The sequence below is a fragment of the Pygocentrus nattereri genome, chromosome 18, assembly GCF_015220715.1.
Source record: "Pygocentrus nattereri isolate fPygNat1 chromosome 18, fPygNat1.pri, whole genome shotgun sequence".
Taxonomy (NCBI): Eukaryota; Metazoa; Chordata; class Actinopteri; order Characiformes; family Serrasalmidae; genus Pygocentrus; species Pygocentrus nattereri.
Window position 1 is genome coordinate 40,191,816 of NC_051228.1, and position 26,288 is coordinate 40,218,103.

The 26,288-nt window shown below is 41.1% G+C and overlaps 1 protein-coding gene across 1 annotated transcript; it reads left to right on the plus strand.

Moving 5' to 3' along the window:
- The first annotated feature begins 23,699 nt into the window (after nucleotides 1-23,699).
- On the plus strand, nucleotides 23,700-24,704 carry LOC108411572 (olfactory receptor 2AT4-like). The gene has a single exon (XM_017683204.2). The coding sequence runs from the start codon at nucleotides 23,712-23,714 to the stop codon at nucleotides 24,702-24,704; it is 993 nt and encodes a 330-aa protein (XP_017538693.2). The 5' UTR covers nucleotides 23,700-23,711.
- The last annotated feature ends 1,584 nt before the right edge of the window (nucleotides 24,705-26,288 follow it).

A 26,288-nucleotide genomic window follows, 5' to 3' on the forward strand; every position in this document is an offset into this window, starting at 1 on the left:
AAGAGATTTTGGACAATTTCCTGCTCCCAACTTTGTGGGAACAGTTTGGGGACGGCCCCTTCCTGTTCCAACATGACGGCACACCAGTGCACAAAGCCGGTCCATAAAGACGTGGATGATCCAGTTTGGTGTGGAAGAACTTGACTGGCCTGCACAGAGTCCTGACCTCAACCCCATAGAACACCTTTGGGATGAATTAGAGCGGAGACTGTGAGCCAGGCCTTCTCGTCCAACATCAGTGTCTGACCTCACAAATGTGCTTCTGGAAGAACGGCCAAAAATTCCCATAAACACTCCTAACCCTTGTGGAAAGCCTTCCCAGAAGAGTTGAAGCTGTTATAGCTGCAAAGGGTGGGCCGACATCATATTAAACCCTATGGATTAAGAATGGGATGTTTCATATGTGTGTGAAGGCAGATGACCAAATACTTTTGGCAATATAGTATAGATGCACATACAAAAACTACACCATATCCACTCCAACATTTAACATGACTTATGCTCTTTAAATGTACTTGTTTTGAATGAAAATTGAACTTGAACTGAAATTCTGTGAAATTAAAACAAAAAACTCAACAATACAAAGTTCACAGCAGACTTTGGACTGCAAACCTCTCAAAATCAATTCCCTGGATACCTGCTACTCTGTCTGTAAGGAGAATTAAGTCCTTGACTCGGTGCCCACTGTAGTCATTCTAAGTGACTTCCCCCAACTCAATGAGTTTCTAATAGAGGGCAGAGCAAAATTTATGCTAACCCAAGCAAAACAGAAAGAAAGCGAGGAGATAAAGGGTGAAATCCATGAAAATGGACTCATTTCTCTCCTGCTTGCCAACTTTAGCCCTTTTGTACTCTGAAGACTGCCACCTTATTGTGCTCTCCTCATGCGACCTTATTCACAGCAGTACTGGGTCAACCAGTCAGTGCAATTGCATATTATCTTTTGAGCGGCAGAAAACCCCTCAAAATTCTGCCGTGCCAGCAAGGTCATTCAAACCTATTCATGCTACTGATGTTGCTGTTCGATGCTCTATTATTGACAATAAATTAGCAGAAAGGAATAATTGCCTGCCGGCATTTTCTGCTCACAAGTTTATATTTGTTATGGATTGACTTACATAGACTCATTTTGCCATTGCTTAGCTTGTCCAGGCAGCTGTGTCCCAGACAGCTTTGTGGTGAGGGGGCAAACATGCAGCATTGCTGGCACACTGTTGTCACTCACTCGTGATGTTGGCCTCATCACGGAGAGGACATTGACGGGCTCACAGAGTGCATCACGGACTACATTAACTTCTGTGTGGACTCCACTGTCCCAACCAGGACTGTAAAATGTTACCCAAACAACAAGCCGTGGGTAACAAAGGACATTAAAGCTCTCCTCAACAAGAAGAAGAGGGCCTTCATGGCTGGAGACAGGGTGGAGGTGAGAACGATCCAGAGGGAACTGAGGACAGCTATCAAATCAAATCAAATTATTGTATAATTATTTGTATAGCGCTTTTTACAACGGATGTTGTCACAAAGCAGCTTTACAGGATTTCAGAAAAGACAAAGTTTCCACAGGACTGAAAGAATGTACAGAATGTACAGAAACCCCCCAGTGGGCAAGCCAGGGGCAACAGTGGCAAGGAAAAACTCCCTCAGAACTGAGGAAGAAACCTTGGGAGGAACCAGGCTCACCAGGGGGGACCCATCCTCCTCTGGTCAAACTACCTACAAGTGATTATACTACTAATATTAACAGCAGTAATATTGATATTAGGAATATCTAGGAGTCTATGAGAACATCAGGGTAGGGTGGGCAGCTCATCCAAGGTGGTTGGTGGTAGGCGTGGGCAGCTGGTCTGAAGTGGGTAGCAGGGGGGCTCGGCAGTCAGTCGTCCTTCAGTGTCCAGCCGGACATGTGGGCAGTTGTATACTCAGAAAAAAAGCAGGTAAATGGGATTAGTTTTGTTCTATCCGTTTGTATATAAACAGGGAATGTTAACATTTCCAGAGTGTGGCTAACGACTCCGGCAGATCTGACTATGACAGCTTAACTAACAGGAGAGAACCAGGACGACACACAGACACGGCAGCATTCTGAAACAGTTCGGCATCCCTCCACTCCACCGTCCACAAACTTGAGTGACCGCGTGCGAGCAGCGGGACGACAGCACCAGCGTCTCAGTTTACTATAATTCCCTGTGTCCATGGACCCCTGGATCTGCTACCTTTATCTAGGGGGAACATTAGCTACCAAAAGCTAAACTGAACAAGTGAGTTTTCAGCCTAGTCTTAAAGATTGAGACTGTGTCTGAGTCCCGAACAGTTTCTGGAAGATCATTCCAGAGTTTGGGGGCTTTATAAGAAAAAGCTCTTCCCCCAGCTGCAGCCTTAGGAATTCTAGAAACTATTAATAAGCCAGCGCTCTGGGATCTGAGTGGTCGTGATGGCTCATAATGAGAAATAAGGTCTTGCAGGTATTCAGGAGCAAGACCATGTAGGGCTTTATACGTCAATAAAAGGATTTTATAATCAATACGGAATTTTTTTTTTTTTCTATCAAGGAGGCGAATGACAAATTATAGGAGGAAGCTGGAGTGGAAACTCCAGCAGAACAACATGAGGGAGGTCTGGAATGGAATGAGGACCATCACCAGCTTCAGGTCCAACAACAGAGGAGTAGAGGTCAGTGTGGACGGGGCCAACAAGCTAAATCTGTTTTTTAACAGATTTGACACTGCAGGCTCTGTCCCCCCCCAGCCTGACTCCTCTGCTGCCGGTCCTCAGCAGACCAACCCAGTCATCCCCCCTCCCCCTCCTGATAGCCTGCCCCCCTCTCGTGACAGCCCATCTCACACCTCCATCCCTCCACCACCCACCACCTCTACAGTGTGTCTCACTGCTGACCAGGTGAGAAGATAACTGAAGAGACTCCACACAAACAAGGCTGCAGGCCCTGATGGGGTTCCACCCAGGGTGCTTAAAGCCTGTGCCACCCAGCTTTGTGGAGAACTTCAACATGTCTTCAACATGAGCCTGAGTTTCCAGAGGGTCCCCATGATGTGGAGGACATCCTGCATTGTTCATGTTCCAAAGACGCCAAGGACTACAGGCCAGTGTCACTGACGTCTCATGTCATGAAGACCATGGAGAGGCTCGTCTTGGATCAGCTCCGACCCATAGTCCAGCCTTTTCTAGATCCCCTCCAGTTTGCCTATCAGCCCCACCTGGGAGTTCAAGATGCCATCATCTACCTGCTCAACCGAGTTGCGTACATACTGCAAATTTCTCAATATTGTTTTAGATTATTAAAGTGTTTATTCTTTTATATAAATGGCTGCAACTGTAACAACTGCAATTTCCTCCTGGGATCAATAAAGGAATCTGAATCAGCCTGATGGGCCTCACAGCTGTGATGGTAGCACCATTCAAGCAGCCAGCCTGAGGAGCCAATATTGTGGAAAACTCCTCGGCCAGAACCAAAAAACAGGTAGACATTCCAAAAAACAAACTAAATCAGAAGCCATGCACTCTCAGAAATAAAGACGGTCTCTGGGTCAGTTTTCCTCTCATCACTGGGGTGGAACCCTCAAGTCTCCATCTCAGTGCCTTCAGTCAGAGAACATAACTGAAGCATAATCCACTGAAATGATCTGTTCTAAGCTGGACTGTCTCCACACACCCCGCCTCGCCTCGCCTCCAGGCTTTTACTCTACTGCTCTGTTTTAAAACATTCGGTTATGAAAAGGAACAAATACCAACTTTTCACCTGGAGGAACTGATTTAAGTTCCACAATCAGACCTTAAACCCACTGCTGGAGCTTTGAGGAACATTTACACTGTTTGTACCTTGATGGATGAATCATGTACCTGCATGGTACCTTTATATCTAACAGTGTAGTGTGCTGGAGTATGTACACAGTAATGATGCTGGTGTTTGCTAAAGGAAATTACAATGCCTTGGAGTCCTCATTTACCCTTCAAAAGATGCTTTGGATGTGTGTTTACATCCTATTACAGCCCTTCTCATTCGCTGAGTACAGTTTAATGGGTTATTACCCTTGTAAACTGTACACATTTGAGACTGGAAGCAATAAGAAATCATGCTACTTGGGTATACATTAATAACAAGACTTGGTTCTCTTTTTTTTCTATTTAGGGCTCATTAAGATCAACGATGTGTTTACTGTTTTTGTTGAAGTAAAGATCTCTTTGAGGATTGGGATCGCTGAGGGAGTTTCTAAAACCAGTCAGGCTCCACTGACTAGTTAATTAACCCTGACAATTATTTTATTATTAAGAGAAACAAGAATAAAAACAGTGTTACAGAGGGAAGCAGCCTGATGGGAAGAGAAGAAACCTACACAATAAAATTCAAATATTAGTAATCCTGTGACTTTGGAAAACAACTCCTTTTGCCTGACTTCAAAATGATGCATTTATTCTCGAACGCTTTGATGTTTTATGAGACAATTACAGGACAGGGGAGATCACTGTTTGACTTGGCTGAGATTAATTAGCTTGCTCTGAAGGGAGCCACTGTTTTGTTTACATTGTATCTTCAATACAGTCATTAGCGTTTGCACCCTTGTTATGGGACCAATACTACACTAACGAACGCTTTACCTTCTAATCAACGTGAACACTAACAGATACACATCGTCCTCCAGTCCCCAGTAGTCTGAACAAGAGGGATGTGTGAACAGTGGCAAAACAATAAACATGCCTAAATGAAAATTGTGCCTTTAGTTCATAGAGAACCAAATTGAGAAGTGATAGGAAGTATTAAAAGAGTAAATCATTGTATCAAATGAGGTTTTTGAATTTGGTGCTTTATAGCATGAAAAACATGAAATCCCATCACAGGTTCACTCTTAAAAAAGGTTCTTTATATTGTTCTATATAGAACCTTAAACACTCAAAGAACCATTTGAACCACTTTTAAAGTGGCTCTATCCAGCCCATAAAAGGGTTCCACTAGTGCTAGGTGTCAGAGAACCCATTTTTGATATGGCAGCATCAGCATAGAGTAAGACACAGACGAGGCCATGGTTTCGCCACAGTACACGCTTTTTATTAAACTCTGGGGCTGAAAAGTAAATACAAAGCACTGAACTTGTGAAGGAGGTCACCACTAGACACAGGCTTCACCCACAAAGTGACCAACCCCCTGCACAATGTCCACGCCCCCAGACACATTAACGCCACCATCACCACGACTGCTATCGTAGCTTCAACGTGCATTTTTAACAATGACATCAAACTCATCTCTGTTTCAACTGTGACCTCTATGACCTCTCTGTAATTCAGTTCAGGTGATCAGCTATTTGTGACAGATTTGATCATTTGTAATGACGACTCTGCAATGGACAGTTTAATCTCTATTTTTGTACCCCTGAACTTCATCGTTCTGTCTTCCAAATGAAAAGTGTGGAGAGCAGGTTTAAAGCACTGACCACATGCACAGAGCATCTCATCCTTGTGGCTATTTTCTATATTCCCATTCTGGTCATTTTTATGATTGGACTTTTCCGAGTTGAGATCAACCCAGATGTGAGAATAGTGGGTTTGTCATATCTTCCTGCATCCCCCCTGTACAAACCCCATCATCTACTCTCTGAAGACCAAAGAGCTCAAGAGCCGAGTTCGTAGAACATTTAATATTCAGAGACATTCTGTTCATCCACTTCACAAAAAATAAACGGATACTGGCAAAACGATGAAAATTTATATCATTTTGAAAAGATGCCACTACTGAACACACATGACTGTTTATAATCATTGTGAGGCAGGTACAGTTGCTTCTACTGTTATTGATCTTGCAAGCCATTGAATCGTTATACAATGAACCTTAATAAGGCCTAAAGTACCTAATCTGTGTTACAAATGTCAGAACACAAAAGTGTCTTTCAATTATTGTTTATTTTTAAATAATATGAGGTTTATCAAATATTCTGAATATTTGAAAGAACGTTTTATGAATCCATCAGTTGATTTGTTTATTTCTTTATTTATTTTGTGTGTGGGTATTTGTTATTTATAATGTATTACTGTGTGTTATATTTAGTTATTTAGTTTATTATGTTACTTGATAAAAATGGTATATAGAAAATGAATATATATCAAATAATATACAGAAAATGAAGAATTATGGGCTGATCCAGTTTTGTTCCCTTTAACTGTGTACTGGTCTATTCATCATCCAGTACATGTTACATTCATATATAAACATGATTCAGTGTTAAAGGGACACTCTAGCCTTAACTTAGCATTTAATATGCTATTGGTCATATTCTGTAGCACAGCACTGCATCTTTTTTCACAAATGTGAATATTCAGAGTGATTCACAAAGATTCAGCAGATTTCAAAGCGTCATATTTTCAAAAGCGTCGAGGAACCAATCACACTCCAACTGTAAGAGTTCCTAACCGGCTCCTTCAGTCTGAGAGGAGCTGAGACCCCTGAGCAGAACGTTCTGCGTTCTCCACGTCAATCAGAGTGAATCTGTCAGAACTGAGCAGCGGGATTTTCATCAGCAGTGAAGCTCCAGCAGCTCAGAGCGTTCGGCGCTGGTTCCACAGCACTGGATGATCTCCGAAATCCCACTGAAAGACTAATGACCATCACAAACTCTTCTTTTCACATTGCTATTAGTTGTTGTGTTATCACACGTACTGTACATTTCATGGGAGTTCATGCTGTTTTCAACAAATCTTTGCTAGTTATGCATGAAAATATATCTGTTACAGGACGGCGGGGAGACGGACCCAAGTGCAGAACTGAAAGATGGGGCAACGGAGTGTGTGCAGGGTTCAAACCACCGCTGTACAAATCAGCGGTCCGTGACGTTACCGCTGTGCCCAGGACACAGAAACAGCTTCGAGTGAAGCGAGAACAAAAAAGGCGGGAACGTAGAACAAAGGAAAGCAGTGTGCTCAAACAAAGGTTAGAATGGAGAAAAAAGATAAGGAGAACACAAAAGACGGGATTATGACAGGAAGGCAAACTTTATGCTTCCCTTCACTTGTTTGCTCTTAGAGCAAACACCTTTTGTATGGCTTGGATTCCATTTTCCCTTCTGTGAGTAATTTGGGGGCAATTACTCTCTTCTCAGCCCTCTTTGTTGTTCTGGGGGCAGTTTTCTTTTCTTGGACTAAGTACCGTACCTGTCACCCCTCTACAAAGGTGTGACAAACACTGCCCTTTGCCACAGTCTTAAGTAGGGAAGGCTACAGGTGTGTCCGGTTAGCCTGATTAGTCCACGGTTCCTTGCTGCCGTCGCCCTCTGCTGGCAACAAGCGGTGCAGGCTGGTCACCTTGCTGCCGTCACACTCTGCTGGCAGCAGGCGGGGCCAGCTGGACCCTTACAATATCAATATAGAGTTTATTTACATCCTGAAATTTCCAGTATTTTATATTAGTGCTGCATCTTCAGGGCTTCAGTCTAGGATCACTGCTACAGTGAGCTTTTCTTACCCAGCGCCTCACTTTAAACACTACATCATAGCAAACCAAGTACCCATCAGCCCCTCTGGCATCACACTGAGTGTGAAGTCACTGGCCTGGAGAGGGAGAGGTGAGATAGTACAGTGCTGTCACTGTAGTTTGTTCCATGACTGGTTCTAACGTCAAGCACTAGAGCCCTTCACTCTGTAACACTACAGTACACTACAATACACTACAGTAATGCTGATTTCTGCTGGAGCTCTATTGGATATGCAGTGTTAAGTCAGTGCCAGGATAACGCTGTTTCACATTAACAGTGGTGCACATTAACAGTGGTGATCATTACATTAACAGTGGTGAACATTAACAGTGGTGATCATTAACAGTGGTGAACATTAACAGTGGTGTACATTAACAGTGGTGAACATTAACAGTGCTGAACATTAACAGTGGTGAACATTAACAGTGGTGAACATTAACAGTGGTGTACATTAACAGTGGTGATCATTAACAGTGGTCAACATTAACAGTGGTGAACATTAACAGTGGTGAACATTAACAGTGCTGAACATTAACAGTGGTCAACATTAACAGTGGTGAACATTAACAGTGGTGTACATTAACAGTGGTGATCATTAACAGTGGTGATCATTAACAGTGGTGAACATTAACAGTGGTGAACATTAACAGTGGTCAACATTAACAGTGGTGATCATTAACGGTGGTGAACATTAACGGTGGTGAACATTAACGGTGGTGAACATTAACGGTGGTGTATATTAACAGTGGTGCACATTAACAGTGGTGCACATTAACAGTGGTGAACATTAACAGTGGTGAACATTAACGGTGGTGAACATTAACAGTGGTGAACACTGACTTTCCCACATTGGGTGAAACTCTGATGTTGCTCTAGTTTAAACTCTGACATTTGAAGCCTGTAATGAGCTTTATTGTGTTTTAGTGTTTCAGTAAATCCTTCAGTAAATTCTTCAACTTGAAGCCTCAGTCTGAACCCTGGAGGAGGCTTTAGTCCAGTACACTCCACTTTACTCAGAGCGGACTAATACAGCTTATGAGCTCTTATAGTGTTATGAACAGTACTTATAATGCACTATGTTAACAATTCATCCTGCATAATAAGCATGGCTGTAACATGTAATGCATTTGAATAAATACCTATTGCCATGTTTATGATGCTTAATGAATGCACTGTAATGTAGTATGAAAGTGTTTATAGGTTCTTATAGACATGACATTCACAGAAAATGATGTGAAATTTTTTTCTTAAAACCCACTTGAACAGTTTTCAGTGTTCTCTATGTGGGGTTTGTTCTCAGGTAAGAACAGAATCTGCACACTCAAGAGCACAAAGGTGAGAACAGCTCTGCGGTTCAAGATCACGTAAAGAACCTGATGCAGATTTTTTTCTTAGGACCTTCATCAACACACTTAAGAAAAAAGATTCTGGCGAATGAGGGCCACTGACAGCACGAACCAGTTACTGGATTTAATATATGATATTCAGTGCAAAGTGCAGCTGCAGTTTACAATAATAATAATAATAATAATAATAATGAATTTTATTTGCAATGCACTTTACATTTTAAGCAAATCTCAAAGTACCATACAAACAAACAAACAAACAAATAAATCAAATCAAATCAAATCAAATCAAATCAGATTTATTGTCACATCACGAGAGTACAGGAGTACAGGTGAGTGAAAAACTTGGGTGCAAGTTCCCACTGAATGCAGCGACAGTAAATACAACATGGAGTACAAAAAAAAAAAAAAAAAAAAAAAAAAAAAATTATATATATATATTTATATAAATATAGAAATATACAGTAAACCAACTTTAACAATATACACAGACATTATGTACATAATTATATGCATAATCTTATTGCACTGAATGTGAGGTAAAAAGTCATAAAATAAGGATACTGCACTGCTGTGTACATGTGCAATAATCTATGTATGTGTGTAAGTACGGAGATAGTCCAGTAGGTGACTTAGAGTAGCTTAGAGCAAAGTGCATGGTAGAGACTGAGTCCGAATGTGCAGTGTAAAGTGAAGTAAAGTAATGGAGTGCAGGATAAAGTGCAGGATAAATGCAGAGTGCATTGAGTAAAATGGACAAACATAAATGAAGATTTTGTCCTGACAGGAATGATATATAAATAGGAATGTATTTTGGTGAATTAACACTTTTGCTATTGGCCTTATTCTGTTTGGGTTCTAGATATGGCTGTACGTGCTCAGCATTACGGCATCCTACCTCTAATTAGAGGTAGCTGTTTGCCACCCTTTCCATGAAAGATTAGAACTGAAATTGAGTGTAACAGTTAACATTGTGTTCACTAACGGAACTGTATTTCTTCTTTGTGTGAAATAATCCAAGCACCAGATGATTGGTTGAAGAAATTTGGCCTGGACATGCATCATAAAGCACTTCCACCATCTCTGATGCAGCTGGAAAGGCGAGTGTTATTCAGGGTCTTGCTGTATGTTTTACTCACTTAATAGATCATTCAAGTCATTCATTTACGCTCAAGATTAACACCAGACTTTAGTCTTTTACAGAAGCCTGAAAGTGACCTTTGACCATCCCAGTGAGTCCCTGATACTCTGTTCAATGCTTAGCTTTCACTGAGGACTTTCTAGTCACTCCTGAGCATGAACATCAGATGGAAGTGCTGAATGAAGGAAACAGCTTGTGTGGAAAAGCAGATCATCGATTACATCACCAACTCACTGATACATCACTGATTCTTCAGACACTGGACTGAATGGAGGAAAGATCACAAGGGTTGCCTGAGGAGCAAGTGGACTCAGACCAGTGGTCAAGAACTGATGAGTCTGAAAGAAAGTATGAGAACGTTGCTTCAAGGAAACTGAGCGGCTGGTTCTGTATCACCATCCTCAGTGAACTTGAAATGATCTGAGAATATGATGGATCTGATGATGAGATTGTCGCCAGCTACCAGCACTCTGGTGATCGAGAGCGCTGATAGGTAGAATACCTGATTTCAGGAGTCAGCTGATCTCCCAGAGGATTCTGGGAGATGGAGTTTGTGTGATTTTCTGAGTTTGAAGGATGTGTTGAAGTCATGTGATCTCAAAGAGGATTCTGGGAGATCAAGTCTGAATCCTTGCTAGGACTCTGTGGATTCGTGACAATAGAACTGTTGTGGGAAAAGAAAACCTTGTATCTCCATTTTTGTCAACTCTCAGTTTTTGACAGAGTTTGAAAATCCCTGTTTTGCTTTAAACTGTGTGAATTTCAGGATGAATTGACCAAAAGAAACTGACCGAAATGATCTGGAAAAAATCTGGCTCCCCTGATTTCCATTAAAAGTAAAGTAAGGTTTTTTCCTTCTCTGTAAAGTTAACGGTTTGGAGATACAAGGTTTTGTTCCGATATATATATATATATATATATATATATAGATATATATCTGCCTAATTCAATCTTTAAGATGTAAACAGTCATTCATGGTGGTTCCATTTCTTTAAAGTGGTAATGGTAGGATCCTGGGGTACAACAAGCAAGCAAGCAAGCAAAATTTATTTATATAGCGCTTTTTACAACAGGTGTTGTCACAAAGCAGCTTTACAAAACAATCAGTATTACAGAGAAAAGAGAAAAGAAAAGAAAGAAAATCCGGGTCCGAGCCCCCATGAGCGTCGCCAGCGGCGACGGTGGCAAGGAAAAACTCCCTAAAAGAGGAAGAAACCTTGAGAGGAACCCAGACTCAGAAGGGGAACCCATCCTCCTCTGGTCGACACCGGAAAGCAAACATTATTAGTATGAAGTTTTATAGTAAAGTGGGAAAAGAAAGATCTGAGGGTGAGGACTGCACAGCACTGTACAGCAAGAAGCTCAGTGGTGGTCAAACCGGTCCAGAAGGCTGGTGAGCAGCGGCACCAATCAAGGCAGTAGAGGCAACAGCATCAGACGCACAGGATGGGCAGCTGATCAGCTCAGCAGAGAAAGGAGAAGAAAAAAAAACAGAGTTAATACTGTAAAGAGTGGCTGACCACAGATTACAGTAAAACAGAGCAGCAGAGACTCCAGCAGGTCTAGACCTGACAGGGAAGACTAGTCACCAAATGCTTGACTGTACAAATAAGTTTTTAGCCTAGACTTAAAGATTGGGGCTGTGTCTGATTCCCGAACATTGGCAGGAAGATTATTCCAGAGCTGGGGGGCTTTGTATGAGAAGCTCTCCCCCCTGATGGAGCTTTATTAGTTCTAGGTACCAGTAGTGAGCAGCACCTTGTGATCTAAGTAGGCGTGATGGTTCATAGTGGGAGAGGAGCTCATTCAGGTACTGAGGGGCGAGCCCGTTTAGAGCTTTATAAGTCAGTAATAGAATTTTATAATCAATGCGAAATTTAACTGGTAACCAGTGCAGGGCTGATAAAACTGGACTAATATGGTCAAACTTCCTAGTTCTTGTGAGACTCTGGCTGCAGCGTTCTGGACTAGCTGAAGCTTGTTAAGGCTTTTGCTGTGACATCCAGACAGCAGGGCATTACAATAATCTAGCCTTGAAGTGATAAAAGCATGAACTAGCTTTTCTGCTTCCTGTAGAGATAATGAATTTCTTAATTTAGCGATATTGCGGAGATGCAGGAAGGCTGTTCTAGTGATATTAGATATATGTGTGTCGAAGGACAGATCAGCGTCTATCATGACACCAAGATTTTTAACAGATAGGCTTGATGAAACTGAGAGATTGTTAAGTTTTAGTGTTGAGTTAGACAGTTTGTTTCTGGCTAATTTTGGACCAAGAAGCAGGACCTCTGTTTTATCTGAGTTAAGTAGCAGAAAATTATTTGACATCCAATCTTTTATGTCTTTTATACAGTCCTCAATCTTGCCAAGTTTAATTTTATCATCCGGTTTACTTGATATATATAACTGGGTGTCATCTGCATAACAGTGGAAATTTATGCCGTGTTTACTGATAATGGTGCCTAGTGGTAGCATATATATATTGTGAATAATATAGGTCCTAAAACAGAGCCTTGTGGAACACCATAAATTACTTTTGCACGAACAGATGATTCACCCTTTACATTAACAAACTGATATCGATCAGTGAGGTAGGACCTGAACCAGGAAAGAGCTGTTCCTGTTACCCCTACAAGGTTTTCTAGTCTATCTAGTAGGATAGCGTGGTCTATTGTGTCGAATGCTGCACTAAGGTCAAGGAGGACTAACAACGACACATTTCCTTGGTCCGTGAATAATAGAAGATCATTTATAATTTTTACTAATGCTGTTTCTGTACTATGATGTTACCGAAAACCAGACTGAAATTTTTCATGTAGATTATTCCTATGCAAATAAGGGCTTAATTGTTTTGCTACCACTTTTTCCAGGATCTTAGATATGAAGCGGAGATTTGAGATGGGTCCATAATTTGATAGTTCACAGGGATCGAGGTTAGCTTTCTTAATCAGCGGTCTAATTACTGCAAGTTTAAAAGTTTTTGGGATATATCCGAGGCTAAGAGAGGAGTTTATTATTGACAGAATAGGCTTGGTTATTTCTGGTAAGATTTCCTTGAGTAGACCTGTAGGAATTGGGTCCAGAATACAGGTCGATGGTTTTGCAGAAGAGACTATTTTGATTAGTTCATTTTCTTGGAGTAATGTAAACGATTCCAGCCTCTGGAGTGACTCTAATATTCTCAGGGTCTAGACTGGAATTATAAGCCACCAGGTTTGTGGAATTTAACTGTGTGTTCAGAATTTTCTGTCTAATTTTTTTATTTTATCACTAAAGAAATTCATAAAATCATTGCTGCTATAGGCTGATGGCATCTGGGGTTCAGTGACTCTTTTGTTCTCTGTTAGTTTAGAAATTGTGCTAAATAGTAATCTGGGATTGTTCTTATTGTTTTCTATGAGAGAGGAGAGATAGGCTGAACGTGCTGCAGTAAGGGCTCTTCTATAGTCTATAAGGCTCTCCTTCCAGGCGGACTGGAACACTTCTAATTTAGTCAGACGCCATTTTCGCTCTAGTTGTCTGGCTGTCTGTTTTAAAGCGCGATTGTGATCGTTATACCACGGGGCGAGTTTTTTCTGCCGTACTATTTTGCTTTTTAATGGAGCTACACTGTCTAACGTAGATTGAAGAGTATCCTCTAGGAATTTGGTCATAGTATCTAACTCAGTAGGATCGGATGGACAGCTGACAGAACCTGATAACTGTGGGAGGTTTCTGATAAAGCTGCCAGCTGTGGAGGAAGTTATAGTCCTCTTAACCTGATAGCATGGTGATGAGCGCATATTACCACTAAACTGGATTTTGTATGAGATTAAGTAATGTATGAGATTAAGTAACAACACCAGTATATCCATTGTATTTACCGTCCAAAACCACTGGTCAACCTACATGTGTCCTTTATATGTAATGCTGATGGTAAATCTGAAAACAGTACGTTTTATTCGGGGATTAATTTGCCAATAGGCCAAGGTCTCCTGTTTTAGGTCGTTTAATGTTGGCTAACTTTTTGCTTTGTGTACTTTTTAAGTGGAATTCACTGATCAGTGCTGTTGTTGCTACAGTGGCCACTCCTGGTTTCCTTCCTGTCACATTTGTACAAAACCAGCATAAAAAGAAGGAATCAGCCTGAACTGGCAGAGTTAATTAATCCCAACGCGCTCTCCTTCTGTCCCGGGAGTGAAACCCGAGCAGGGAGGGTCTCTGAGCATTATTAGCTTAGCTGATCACCTTTTGATGGAAGCTAATAACGTAATACAACCAGGATCGTGAACTGACAAGGTATAAAACAGTTCCTTTTGATTTCAGGTTGACTGTAAACTGCCCCCCCCCCAAAGTAAAAGCACTAAAGGTTCTGTGTAGGTTCACAGTTTCACCACTAGATGGTGTAATGGCAGTATTCTTGTTCTTTCCTGTTGCAGTGTTGAAGCAATGCTGTAACAGTGTCACTCATAATAATAATTATTATTATAATCAATACTTTTTTCTTTATTTATTTACTGTTAAGTTTTAGAGAGAGGTCAAATAATACATTTAGTAAAAAAAACAGAGTAAAGTAAAAACTACTGACCTAAAAAGATCAATAATAAGTACGGATTCTAATGACTCACGAAACATGCTACTGTGGCTAACACTGAATGGACGCTGGGAACTACCTGTAGCTCCTTTACGCTAACTGGAGTATATACACAAACTTTCCTCTTAAAGAATTTTAAGAAATTGATCCATTTAGATGTAATATATCACTGACTAGTGCTGATGATGCTTCCTTATGATTATTAAACTGTGTCTCCAGATGAATGTTTTATGATGCTTTTTAAAAGAGTCCATCTTTAAAATGTCATCATGTTTTCATAAGGATGACAATAAATAATGATCAGAAACAGGACATGGACAAAAAAACCAAAACAAACATCTTTCACAGAACATTGTGGGAATGAAGGTGAAGCTGCCAGCTTTTTATTCAGATTTTCCATCCCACCTTAAATGGTGCTGCAGTTACATTCTGGAAAACATACCTGGTGCATCATTTAAGGTGGGATGGAAAATTTGAAAATGAAAGCTGGCAAATATGAAGACTTTAACCTTGTGAAAACATCAAATCGCTCCAGAATCCAAACTTTGTCTCTTTTCAAAGAATTGGGAAAAATGTGTGATCTTCTCAGAAGTTTCTCCATCCTTATGTGAAATAGGCTGACGGTCAAATGTGTTGAATCACTGATCAGCTTTAATAATCTGAACAAACCACCTGACACTCCTTGTAATCTATTAATTATCATAATGTCAGTATAATGTGTAGCTACTGAAAAAACAGGTAAATGCTTAATGTCCTAATAAATCCCTTTATCTCTGGCTCTGGCAGCGTTTTGGTTAAAAGTAGGTGCTGTTTTTTGAAGGTAGAGCGGATTCCACCTCTGCTGCCATATATGTCTCACAGCTGATCACACCAGCACTAACACAGCTGGTTTGATCCCCAGAGCCGACAGCACATGACTGAGGTGTCCTTGAGCAAGACACCTAACCCCCAACTGCTCCCCGGGCGCTGTGGATTGGGCTGTCCTCCACTGCGGAGGTGAAATTTCCCTGTTGTGGGACTAATAAGAGTCACTTAATCTAATCTAATCAAAACATACTGGTTACTGAAAAGTGCACAATAAACCCAAAGCATAGACCACATTCCACCTATAAACAACATTAAACCACTTTATCTAAACGAGGGTTACGGAGGGGTGCACAGCATTCTGGGAGTCCTCTACGCTCTCAAGCAAAGATAAATGGACTTTTAGGCATAATAACTTGACGTTTTAAGTTACACTAACTCAAGTTTCATTGGACATCACTGAACTCTTAAAGCAACTGTTCCCTCAGTTTTTAAGTAAATCCAGGCTTACAGTGTAACACATTGACTGATGGGACAACACAAAGGATCTAAGGATATAAGTCAGCCGCGTTTATTATGTATCAGACTAAGCTCTAGTTTATCTTTAAACCTAAAAGTCATGAAGGGTCTTAAACTGACCCAACAGGGTGTGATTATTGGAATATTTTCACAAAAAAAATCAAATGTCTAAATATTTCAAGTTCTACTCAAATATTTTGTTCGTGCGCCTCACTTTTATCTTTTCCATAATTCTTGATGTAGAAATGGTACCGCTGTGACTTTAGACCCCTATGCATTTCCTATGGAATTTTGACTCCCTATGATGTTTATTGCTAAGCTTTGTCAGTAAGACTGTCTCATCTTGTCCCGTATCAGTCACTGTTCAGCGTGTGCTTCAATCACTGGTCGTCTCAACAACTGAAATGTCAACTCACAGGAACTGGCCTGAAGCAAAACTTACCTTTATTATTATTATAATTATTCAGATTTACAGCAAAACCAGATGGATGCTATATTTAAATGTTCCATTATCACAAACACCAGACAACTGTCACACTTCATGAGATCTCCTTTTCACTGGTTAGTCTGAAAGCAGGCTGTTTTTTTTTTTTTGTCATCAGATCAGATTTCTTTCTCTCTATCAATGCAAAATCAGACGGTTACGCTTCCCAGCTCAATAATAGGTGGCCATTAAATAGATCATTTTCTCTAGTTATCATTTAACTAATATAAGCATATAAAATAATGATAAATCAGTGGTGCTTTAAAAGGGTTCAGTCTTAAGACACGTGGTGTTTATCACTCAAACAGGGAACCTTTTAAAACGGTTAGAAATGAACAGAATGTCTTCCCTCTTACAGAGAGAGTGGCGAACTGTGAGCAGCGTGAGACGTCGCCCTTGTGTGACCATCACATGACCTTGTGCTCTTCAACCTCAAAGGCCTGTTTCAGATTAAACAGTAGAAATGCTGGGTAGAACTAAATTCCCTTACAGATGAGTATTAACCTCCCTAACCCGAACCCTATTAGAGGTCATATTCATTCCATGGAAAGGTACGGCACTTTATCTTTGTCACAGTTGGAAAAATGACATTTGAGGATGTGTCCAGAATTGTTGGAGAACAAAACACACAATAATGTGAGAGTCCAAGCCAAATAACGGACATTTATCTAAAGAATTCCTTCACGATACAGTACGATAGAGTACGATGACGTCAGAGTGGTCAACGTGGACAAAATCATATATTAGCCATGTTAGCCGGACACGGTAAAATGAAAAGGAAACACACACACACACACACACACACACACACACACACACACGCACGCACACACACGCGCGCACACACATGCGCGCACACACACACGCGCACACACACACACACACGCGCACACACACACACACACACACACACGCACACACACACAGGCGCACGCGCACGCACACACACACACACGCGCGCACGCTCACACACGCGCACACACACTAGTGGGCAGTGCTGCATCATCATAGTTTGTAGTGCCACTGTGGAGGTTTTTCACAGCCAACTTCTGAGGGAGAACACAAATGTCCCATTGATTGCGGCTGGGAACAGCACCAACTTTAAACTGATGACAAAATTCCTCCCCTTTTACTTTTCCTCTGCTTCTCATCAGCTGAGGAGCCGTCGAAAGTTTACTCCCAGCATATTAAATATCTCTGCACCTTACTCCATGACCTCCTGCTCAGAGATGAGCGCTGTGTCGGCGCTGCACTGTCCTGTCTGTTTACTGCGTCTAATGTCGGTTTTATTCATCGTATTTATTTTATTGCTTCTAGTTTAATTTTTTTGCACACTTACGTCTGCACTTCACACTTTGTACTATTTGCTCCGTGTTGTTCCTGGAGGAACGTTAGTTTATTGCACTGTGTACTTGTACACAGACGGAAAGACAATAAAACCTCTTGACTTGGCCTGAAGTGATGTAAGGTGGGTTTTGCTTCAAGCTTGAAAACTTGGTTAAGGTGTTTAAGCTCCATTTAGTCACTGTTGTTATTGCTGCTGTTTTAGCAGAAGCAGTATAACCCTGCAACGAGAACTTCCAGCAGAAAAAAGGGCCTAAATCCGTCATCGGCGCAAGCTGATGACTGGCATCTCACAAGGACATACAAATGAAAGAATGCCATTGTGGCTAACATTAGGAGATACTGACTTTAATGGATGGGTTAAAACCCCTATCAACATTAGCTCAAATGTTTTTATTTTTGTTTTAATAGAAAAGATGACCTGCTGATGGTAAGATGTGTTGAAATACATTTAAATTAATGCAATTTAATGCTAGATAAATGGTCCAAATATTCCAAGCTACTGCCTGTTCAGAACTGTGTGGGCAAATCAGAACAAAAAAATGATTGACAATGGCGTCTCCGTAGCAACATCCCCCTGCTTGAGTGGCAGAGGCGAGTGACACCACCACACAGTGCTGCTGAGCTCTACACCACTGTGGTTAAAAAGGGCAAAATGGAGAACAAGATGTCTAACAGTCATTTTGGAGATCTAATGATTTTTTTTATACAGCGCTGTGTGAAAGTTTTAGGCGTTTCCCTCAGCAGTGAGTTTATCACAACATACATTAGAACAAAGTCATATTCATAATTCAGATAAACAGAAAAACAATAAAAAATAACGAGAATTTCTCGGGTCCATATTTTTCCTCGACACCTTCACAGCCGCCACAGAGACTCGTAATGTAATTAGCTGATACACTATATTTCCAAAAGTATTCAGTCACTCATCCAAATCACTGAATTCAGGTGTTCCAGTCTCTTCCATGGCCACAGGTGTATAAAGCCGAGCCCCTCGGCCTGCAGACTGCTTCTACAGACATTAGTGAAAGAATGGGTCGCTCTCAGGAGCTCAGTGAGTTCCAGCGTGGTGCCGTGATCGGACGCCACCTGTGCAGCAAGTCCAGTCGTGAAATTTCCTCACTACTAAATATTCCACAGTCAACTGTCAGTGGGATTATAACAAAGTGGAAGCGATTGGGAACGACAGCAACTCAGCCACGAAGTGGTTGGCCACGTAAAATGACAGAGCGGTCAGCGGATGCTGAGGGGCAGAGTGCGCAGAGGTCACCAACTTTCTGCAGTGTCCATCGCTACAGACCTCCGAACTTCATGTGGCCTTCAGAGCAGCTCAAGAACAGCGTAGAGAGCTTCATGGAATGGGTTTCCATGGCCGAGCAGCTGCATCCAAGCCTTACATCACCAAGCGCAAAGCAAAGCGTGGAATGCAGTGGAGTAAAGCGCCGCCACTGGACTCTAGAGCAGTGGAGACGTGTTCTCTGGAGTGACCAATCACGCTTCTCCGTCTGGAAATCCGATGGACGAGTCTGGGTTTGGCGGTTGCCAGGAGACGGTACTTGTCTGACTGCACACCAGTGCACAAAGCAGGTCCATAAAGACACGGATGAGCCAGTTTGGTGTGGAAGAACTTGACTGGCCTGCACAGAGTCCTGACCTCAACCCCATAGAACACCTTTGGGATGAATTAGAGCGGAGACTGTGAGCCAGGCCTTCTCGTCCAACATCAGTGTCTGACCTCACAAATGAGCTTCTGGAAGAATGGTCAGAAATTCCCATTCCCAACACTCCTACCCCTTGTGGAAAGCCTTCCCAGAAGAGCTGAAGCTGTTATAGCTGCAAAGGGTGGGCCAACATCATATTAAACCCTATGGATTAAGAATGGGACTTAATCCATTCCATCCAACTCAAGTTCATATGCATGTGAAGCCAGATGACCGAATACTTTTGGCAGTACATTGTATATACTGTACATATGGCTACTTTGGCCAGTTTGACGTCACGTGCGCCACCCCAACTCAAATGGAAATGTAGAAAATGGTAGGGCCACTGCTTCCATTGAAACACCAATCAGTTGAGCAACACCTGTGACTGAATCTCCTGCCATCTGTGCCCCAACAATGAACCTTCTTTCAAGGTCTCTTAGAAATGTTCCTCTTGCCATCTTGATGCAAAATGTAGGCCTGCTCAGTATTTTTATACATGCCATACAGCATAACTCTATCATGCAGTACCCGCGTCTGGAAGCATTTATAGTCATTATTTTTCTCCACACATCCTTACTCCTTACTACTAGACATTAAGAGGCTGTTTTTTCCCCAAACAAATGACTCTACCAACAGCATTGTAATTGGTCACAATGTATAATTAATCTCATATGAGCAAATAATGAAGACTAATTCGTTTTTAATCAAGAGAACTTACTATTATCATTTCTGCCATAATAGAACCCCTGGAGGGCTGACTGAGCTGTATATTTCCACTGAATGTCTCGTAATGAGCATGACTTGTAAGCTGTGATTACCTCCACCCAGATTCTGTAAACTATTAAAAAACATTTTCTGTCTAGTTTTAAACTAATAGCTTCCAAACAATGTATGAACATGTTGTTTAAAACCAGTTATATTTATCTTATTTATGACTCCAAATTCATCACTTGCAGTGTAATTCAGCTGTACACTGATCTTAAACGAACTCTATAATGAGAGGCTGTATGTGCTGAACATTATTTTGTAACATTTCCAGATTTTTGGAGTGTCTCCCAAGAAGATCTGAACACAAGCAAGCTGAGTAGGCAGGAATGGAGTATGCAGAGCCTCACACCTTCACTCTCTGATTCACCCTCCAGGGTTTTATATCATTGGGTTGATCTCTTTGACTAACACAAATGTATATGTCATTTTCCTAGCTGTGATTTATGTCATAACCTCCTTTACAAACTGTTTTGTGATCTGTATCATTTGTATGGACCATCATTTGCATGTTCCCTTGTTCATTGCAGTGGAGAACCTCAGCACGTCTCTCATCCCCAGTATGATTAAAATGTATCTTCTCAAAGACAATTTCATTGAATTCAATTTCATAAATTATTTATTTATTTATTAGTTTATTTATTTTTTGTAAAATCTCCCCTCAAATTATCAGAACATGTGTTTTATGTTCTCCACATATCACTACACGCTCACAGTTCACTGCTGAGAGCCAAAAATCTGCGCCGCTCTTTGTGTTGTTCTCTAAAAGTGATGTTTCCAGAGCAGATCACTGAAGAGACGCCGTCTGTTTATAGTTTAGAGCCCAGATTTGGGGAAAAACGGGTCGACTTTCAGTAGAAAAACAAACTGAGTTCAGCTTTTTTTATTATAAGGGTTTAAAATGAGGTCACCGTCTATATTTACACTATAAATGTTACCGTTAGGCACAGTTATAAGTAACCATGGCGTAAACTTTCATTGTTATGCAGACGATACTCAACTGTACAGATCAGCCAAGCCTGACGACCAATACAGGTTAAAGAAAATAGAGGACTGTGTAAAAGACGTGAAAGGCTGGATGTCACGTAACTTCCTCCTATTAAACAGTAACAAAACAGAGGTTCTCCTTCTGGGTCCAAAATTAGCAAGAAGTAAATTACCAGATTTAATCTTAAATCTCGCCGACTTTCCAGCCGCACCTGGATCAGCAGCTAAAAATCTTGGCGTTATAATAGATTCAGATTTATCATTCGATCAACACACAGGCGGCATCACTAGGACAGCTTTTCTACATCTTCACAACATCGCCAAGATCAGAAATGCCCTGTCCCTGCGTGATGCAGAAACACTAGTACACGCCTTTATTACTTCCAGGCTAGACTACTGTAACGCGCTACTGTCAGGATGCACGAGCAGGAATTTAAACAAACTCCAATTAGTCCAAAACGCCGCAGCCAGGGTCCTCACTAAAACTAGAACATCTGATCATATCAGTCCAGCGCTATCATCACTTCATTGGCTGCCTGTTAAATTCCGTATTGATTATAAAATCCTTTTATTGACGTATAAAGCCCTACATGGTCTCGCTCCTGAGTACATGCAAGACCTTATTTCTCATTATGAGCCATCATGACCACTCAGATCCCAGAGCGCTGGCTTATTAATAGTTCCCAGAATTCCTAAGGCTGCAGCTGGGGGAAGAGCTTTTTCTTATAAAGCCCCCAAACTCTGGAATGATCTTCCAGAAACTGTTCAGGACTCAGACACAGTCTCAATCTTTAAGACTAGGCTGAAAACTCACTTGTTCAGTTTAGCTTTTGGTAGCTAATGTTCCCCCTAGATAACGGCAGCAGATCCAGGGGTCCATGGACACAGGGAATTATAGTAAACTGAGACGCTGGTGCTGTCGTCCCGCTGCTCGCACGCGGTCACTCAGGTCTGTGGACGGTGGAGCGGAGGGATGCCAGACTGTCTCAGAGTGCTGCCGTGTCTGTGTGTCCTTCTGGTTCTCTCCTGTTAGTTAAGCTGTCATAGTCAGATCTGCCGGAGTCGTTAGCCACACCCTGGAAATGTTTACATTCCCTGTTTATGTACAAACAGACAGAATAAAACTAATTCCCTCTCCCTGCTTTCTTTCCGAGTACACAATCACCCACATGTCCGGCCGGACACTGAAGGACGACTGACTGTCGAGCCCTCCTGCTACCCACTTCAGACCTGCTGCCCACGCCCCAGCTGCCACCACCTGCCCTGGACTAGCTGCCCACCCTACACTGATGTTCTCATGGACTCCCAGCTATTCCTACTACTAATACTACTGCGGGTCCCCCCTGCTGAGCCTTGGTTCCTCCCAAGGTTTCTTCCTCAGTTCTGAGGGAGGTTCTCCTTGCCACTGTTGCCCCTGGCTTGGTTTTTTACATTTTTTACATTCTTGTTAAAACTTTGTCTTTTCTGGAATTCTGTGAAGCTGCTTTGTGACAATGTCCGTTGTAAAAAGCACGACAAATACATTTGATTTGATTTGATATTTGCTTATGGAATATGAAAGATATGAAGAATATGACCACTGGTGGTTGTGACAGAGCATTTTGGAACCACTGGTGGTCTCAAGGAGCACAAGGCACTACAAAAAACAGTTAGAGAGAAGTCATTAAAAAAAGAAAGGAGGTGAAACATTACTGAATATCCAGATAAAGCCCAAAGAATAAAGCTGGGTCATCAAGAAAAAACTTTACTGAATATCATATTACTTTTTTGAAAAGAAATTAAGAGGACTTTTACTTTTTTAAAAAGTATCTCAGTAAAAGTAGCAGTTTATAGTAGTTCATGTTAATGTCATGTGAAACAGCTACTTCATAAATGTTATAGTGTTTGTCTAAGATGTTATGAATGACACCCTTCAAGTAAAATGTTACCAATGAACTATTTTACATTTTCATTTACAGCGTTTAGCAGACGCTCTGATCCAGAGCGACTTGCAGGAAGTGCTTAGTCTGTCTAGAGAAAGCATCTTTGCTAGTTACCAGTAGCTTAGAGAAAAAGTCCTGAGCTCAGGATTTTTAATCATGTGAATATTATGTACACAGTTGAATTAAGGCATTTCAGTCCATTACATGTTTCGGCCTTTCATATTATGGTGCCAATTTTAAATGTTTTCTATTTATTGCATATAAATATGATAATTGGTCACAGGAATCCACATTGTATAATTAATCTCAGATGACCAAATTACATGCACTAATTAGTTTGGTTCCTATCAAGGCGCGTTACTAAATTTGTGTTACTTCCATTATAACAGTACCTCTGGAGATCTTTCTGGGCTATATATTTCGAGAGAAGGACGAGTTCTTTGCAGCTCTTAGTGCTGACCTCTCTCATTATATTACCTACACAAAACATTCCCCGTTCACTCTACAACTTTTAAACAAAGGACATATGGAAATATCTCCTAATCTTTAAATGAAGGCAGTTCATGGTCAACATTACATTCACAGCTGGAACAGAGTGCCTCCCAGTGAGAACAGAGCCCAGGCAAGTGAAAGAGGAAGACGAGGAGTATGCAGAACACCACAAACTCAATTCAGAATGACTCTCTGATTCACCCTCCAGGGTTTTATATCATTGGGTTGATCTCTTTGACTTACACAAATGTATATGTCATTTTCCTAGCTGTGATTTATGTCATAACCTCCTTTACAAACTGTTTTGTGATCTGTATCATTTGTATAGACCATCATTTGCATGTTCCCAAGTTCATTGCAGTGGGGAACCTGGCAGTGGTTGATCTGGTCCTCAGCACGTCTCTCATCCCCAGTATGATTAAAATCTACCTTCTCAAAGACAATTTCATTGATTATACACTGTGCTTCATGCAAATGTACATGTACTATGCCTTTTTAACACTCGAATCATTTTCCATTGCTATTCTTGCTTTTGACCGTTTGATTGCAATTTGTTTTCCTTTGAGACAGAACTCCATTAACACCACCACCACCATGACCACAATCATAACTTCTATATGGATACTGACCCTTGGCACCATAACCATCTCTACCTTAAGTATGACATACCTGTCCTTCTGTAATTCGGTTCAGGTGAACAGCTATTTCTGTGACTATGCACCAGTTTTCCGACTAGCTTGTAATGATAATTCTTTGCAGTGGACCTTCGCCACAGTCTTGAGCTCAGTATGTATTTTTGTACCCCTGAGCTTCATCGTTCTGTCTTATACATGCATTTTATTTTCTGTCTTCCAAATGAAAAGTGTGGAGAGCAGGTTTAAAGCACTGACCACATGCACAGAGCATCTCATCCTTGTGGCTATTTTCTATATTCCCATTCTGGTCATTTTTATGATTGGACTTTTCCGAGTTGAGATCAAACCAGATGTGAGAATAGTGGGTTTGTCACTATCTTCCTGCATCCCCCCCTGTACAAACCCCATCATCTACTCTCTGAAGACCAAAGAGCTCAAGAGCCGAGTTCGTTTACTGTTTCAGAGAACATTTAATATTCAGAGACATTCTGTTCATCCACTTCACAAAAAATAAACTGATACTGGCAAATTAAAAAATGTTTTAAATGTCCAGCAGTGTAACATTTTATGATTTTGAATTTAACTTAGAAGGGTGTTCTTAGAATATTTGTAATATTCATGTAATGAAAATGTGTATGTGCCTTGGCACTATTGTAAAATGAACTGACAGTGCATAGAATTTGATAGAACACTGGATTCTTATTGTTTTGCTGTGTTTGTGCTCTGCCTAAAAGCTTCATTAACATCAGTTAAAAGATGTTTACTAAGCCTCAAGGGGGAAAAACCATCACTTGTATTTCACATATTAAAGGGCCACTTTAAAATAAATCAGGCAAGCTAATGCAGAGCAAAACAACACCTCTCTACCACTGGCCGACACCTTCCCAAGGTTTTTTCTGCAACTTTGGAATTCAATATAATGGTATGTGGTTGATTAACCAAACACCACTATCAAAGCGTGAATGCTCTTAAGTAAAAGACAGCAATCCTGCTTAAAACTCCAATGGCTATTAAAGGTTGAATTGAATCTGTTCTTTCCTAGGTATATAATTTTCATTTGATTGACCAAATCAAATATATCTCTATTTAAATTTGCCAATTTTAAGACAAATTGTACTTGGTGTTATCCATAGGTTCTGGTTCTGTCAGTTGTGGTTCTGTTATTACAAACTACTTACACACTGGTACAATTACCAAAAACCTAAATGCTTGTTCAGATTCCCACTTTATTATTATTTTTTAAATCAATGCTGTACAGCTACTAGCTGTTATTTCTGACTTAATATAAAAATTATCAATGCCCTTCAAGAGTGAGGGCTGATTGCACAGTGGTAAATGTAAACTGTTCCAAATGGTATGACATCACATGTAATGAGAACTCTTAGAGAAGATCTTCATTAAAAACAAAGTACTAAGTGCAGAAGAGAGAGTGATGGTCGCTTTAATCCTACATGGGTAGTGTGGTGCTTACAAAGTGTGAAATAGCTACTCCATCTCTGCACTTCTAAACAGACGGTCTGTCAGTGTGTTTGCTGATGCCACGTTCAGTAGACATGTTTTAGCACCTTCCATAGAATCCTACTGAAGCCGAGCTTCAAATACTTGCATCATAGTGGAGTACAGATCAATGCTTGAACAACAGGCTTTTCCAACCTCGGGGGGTGAGTTAACATGGTGGAGGGAGCGGTTGCACATAAAATAAGAATTAACTTATTATTTTATACAGTAGATTAATGAATTTTAGCACACGTCATTATGATGGGTAGAAACCAGGGCCCAGTCTCTAGGCACCCCAGGGACACAAGCCAGCCATGCCCCAACCACCCGCTGCCAGGTGGCTGACTCCAAGACCTCGTGCAAGTAAGTCCCGCGCAATACATCACCTCCCAAACAGTCTTGGGTGGAGGTCCAAGCCGGCAGATAGTTTCCCTTCAAATTCCAGGCCAATGTCATCAAACTCTGAAATATTTCCATAAAGATTCCAAGCTTCTACCTCTTTGGATTTCCTTGGGGTTGTACATCTTACAATTTTCAAACTATATTAATAATTGTCTAGGTTGCAGTCCAGGAAAAAGGACTACAGCCTTTCATGAGGTAA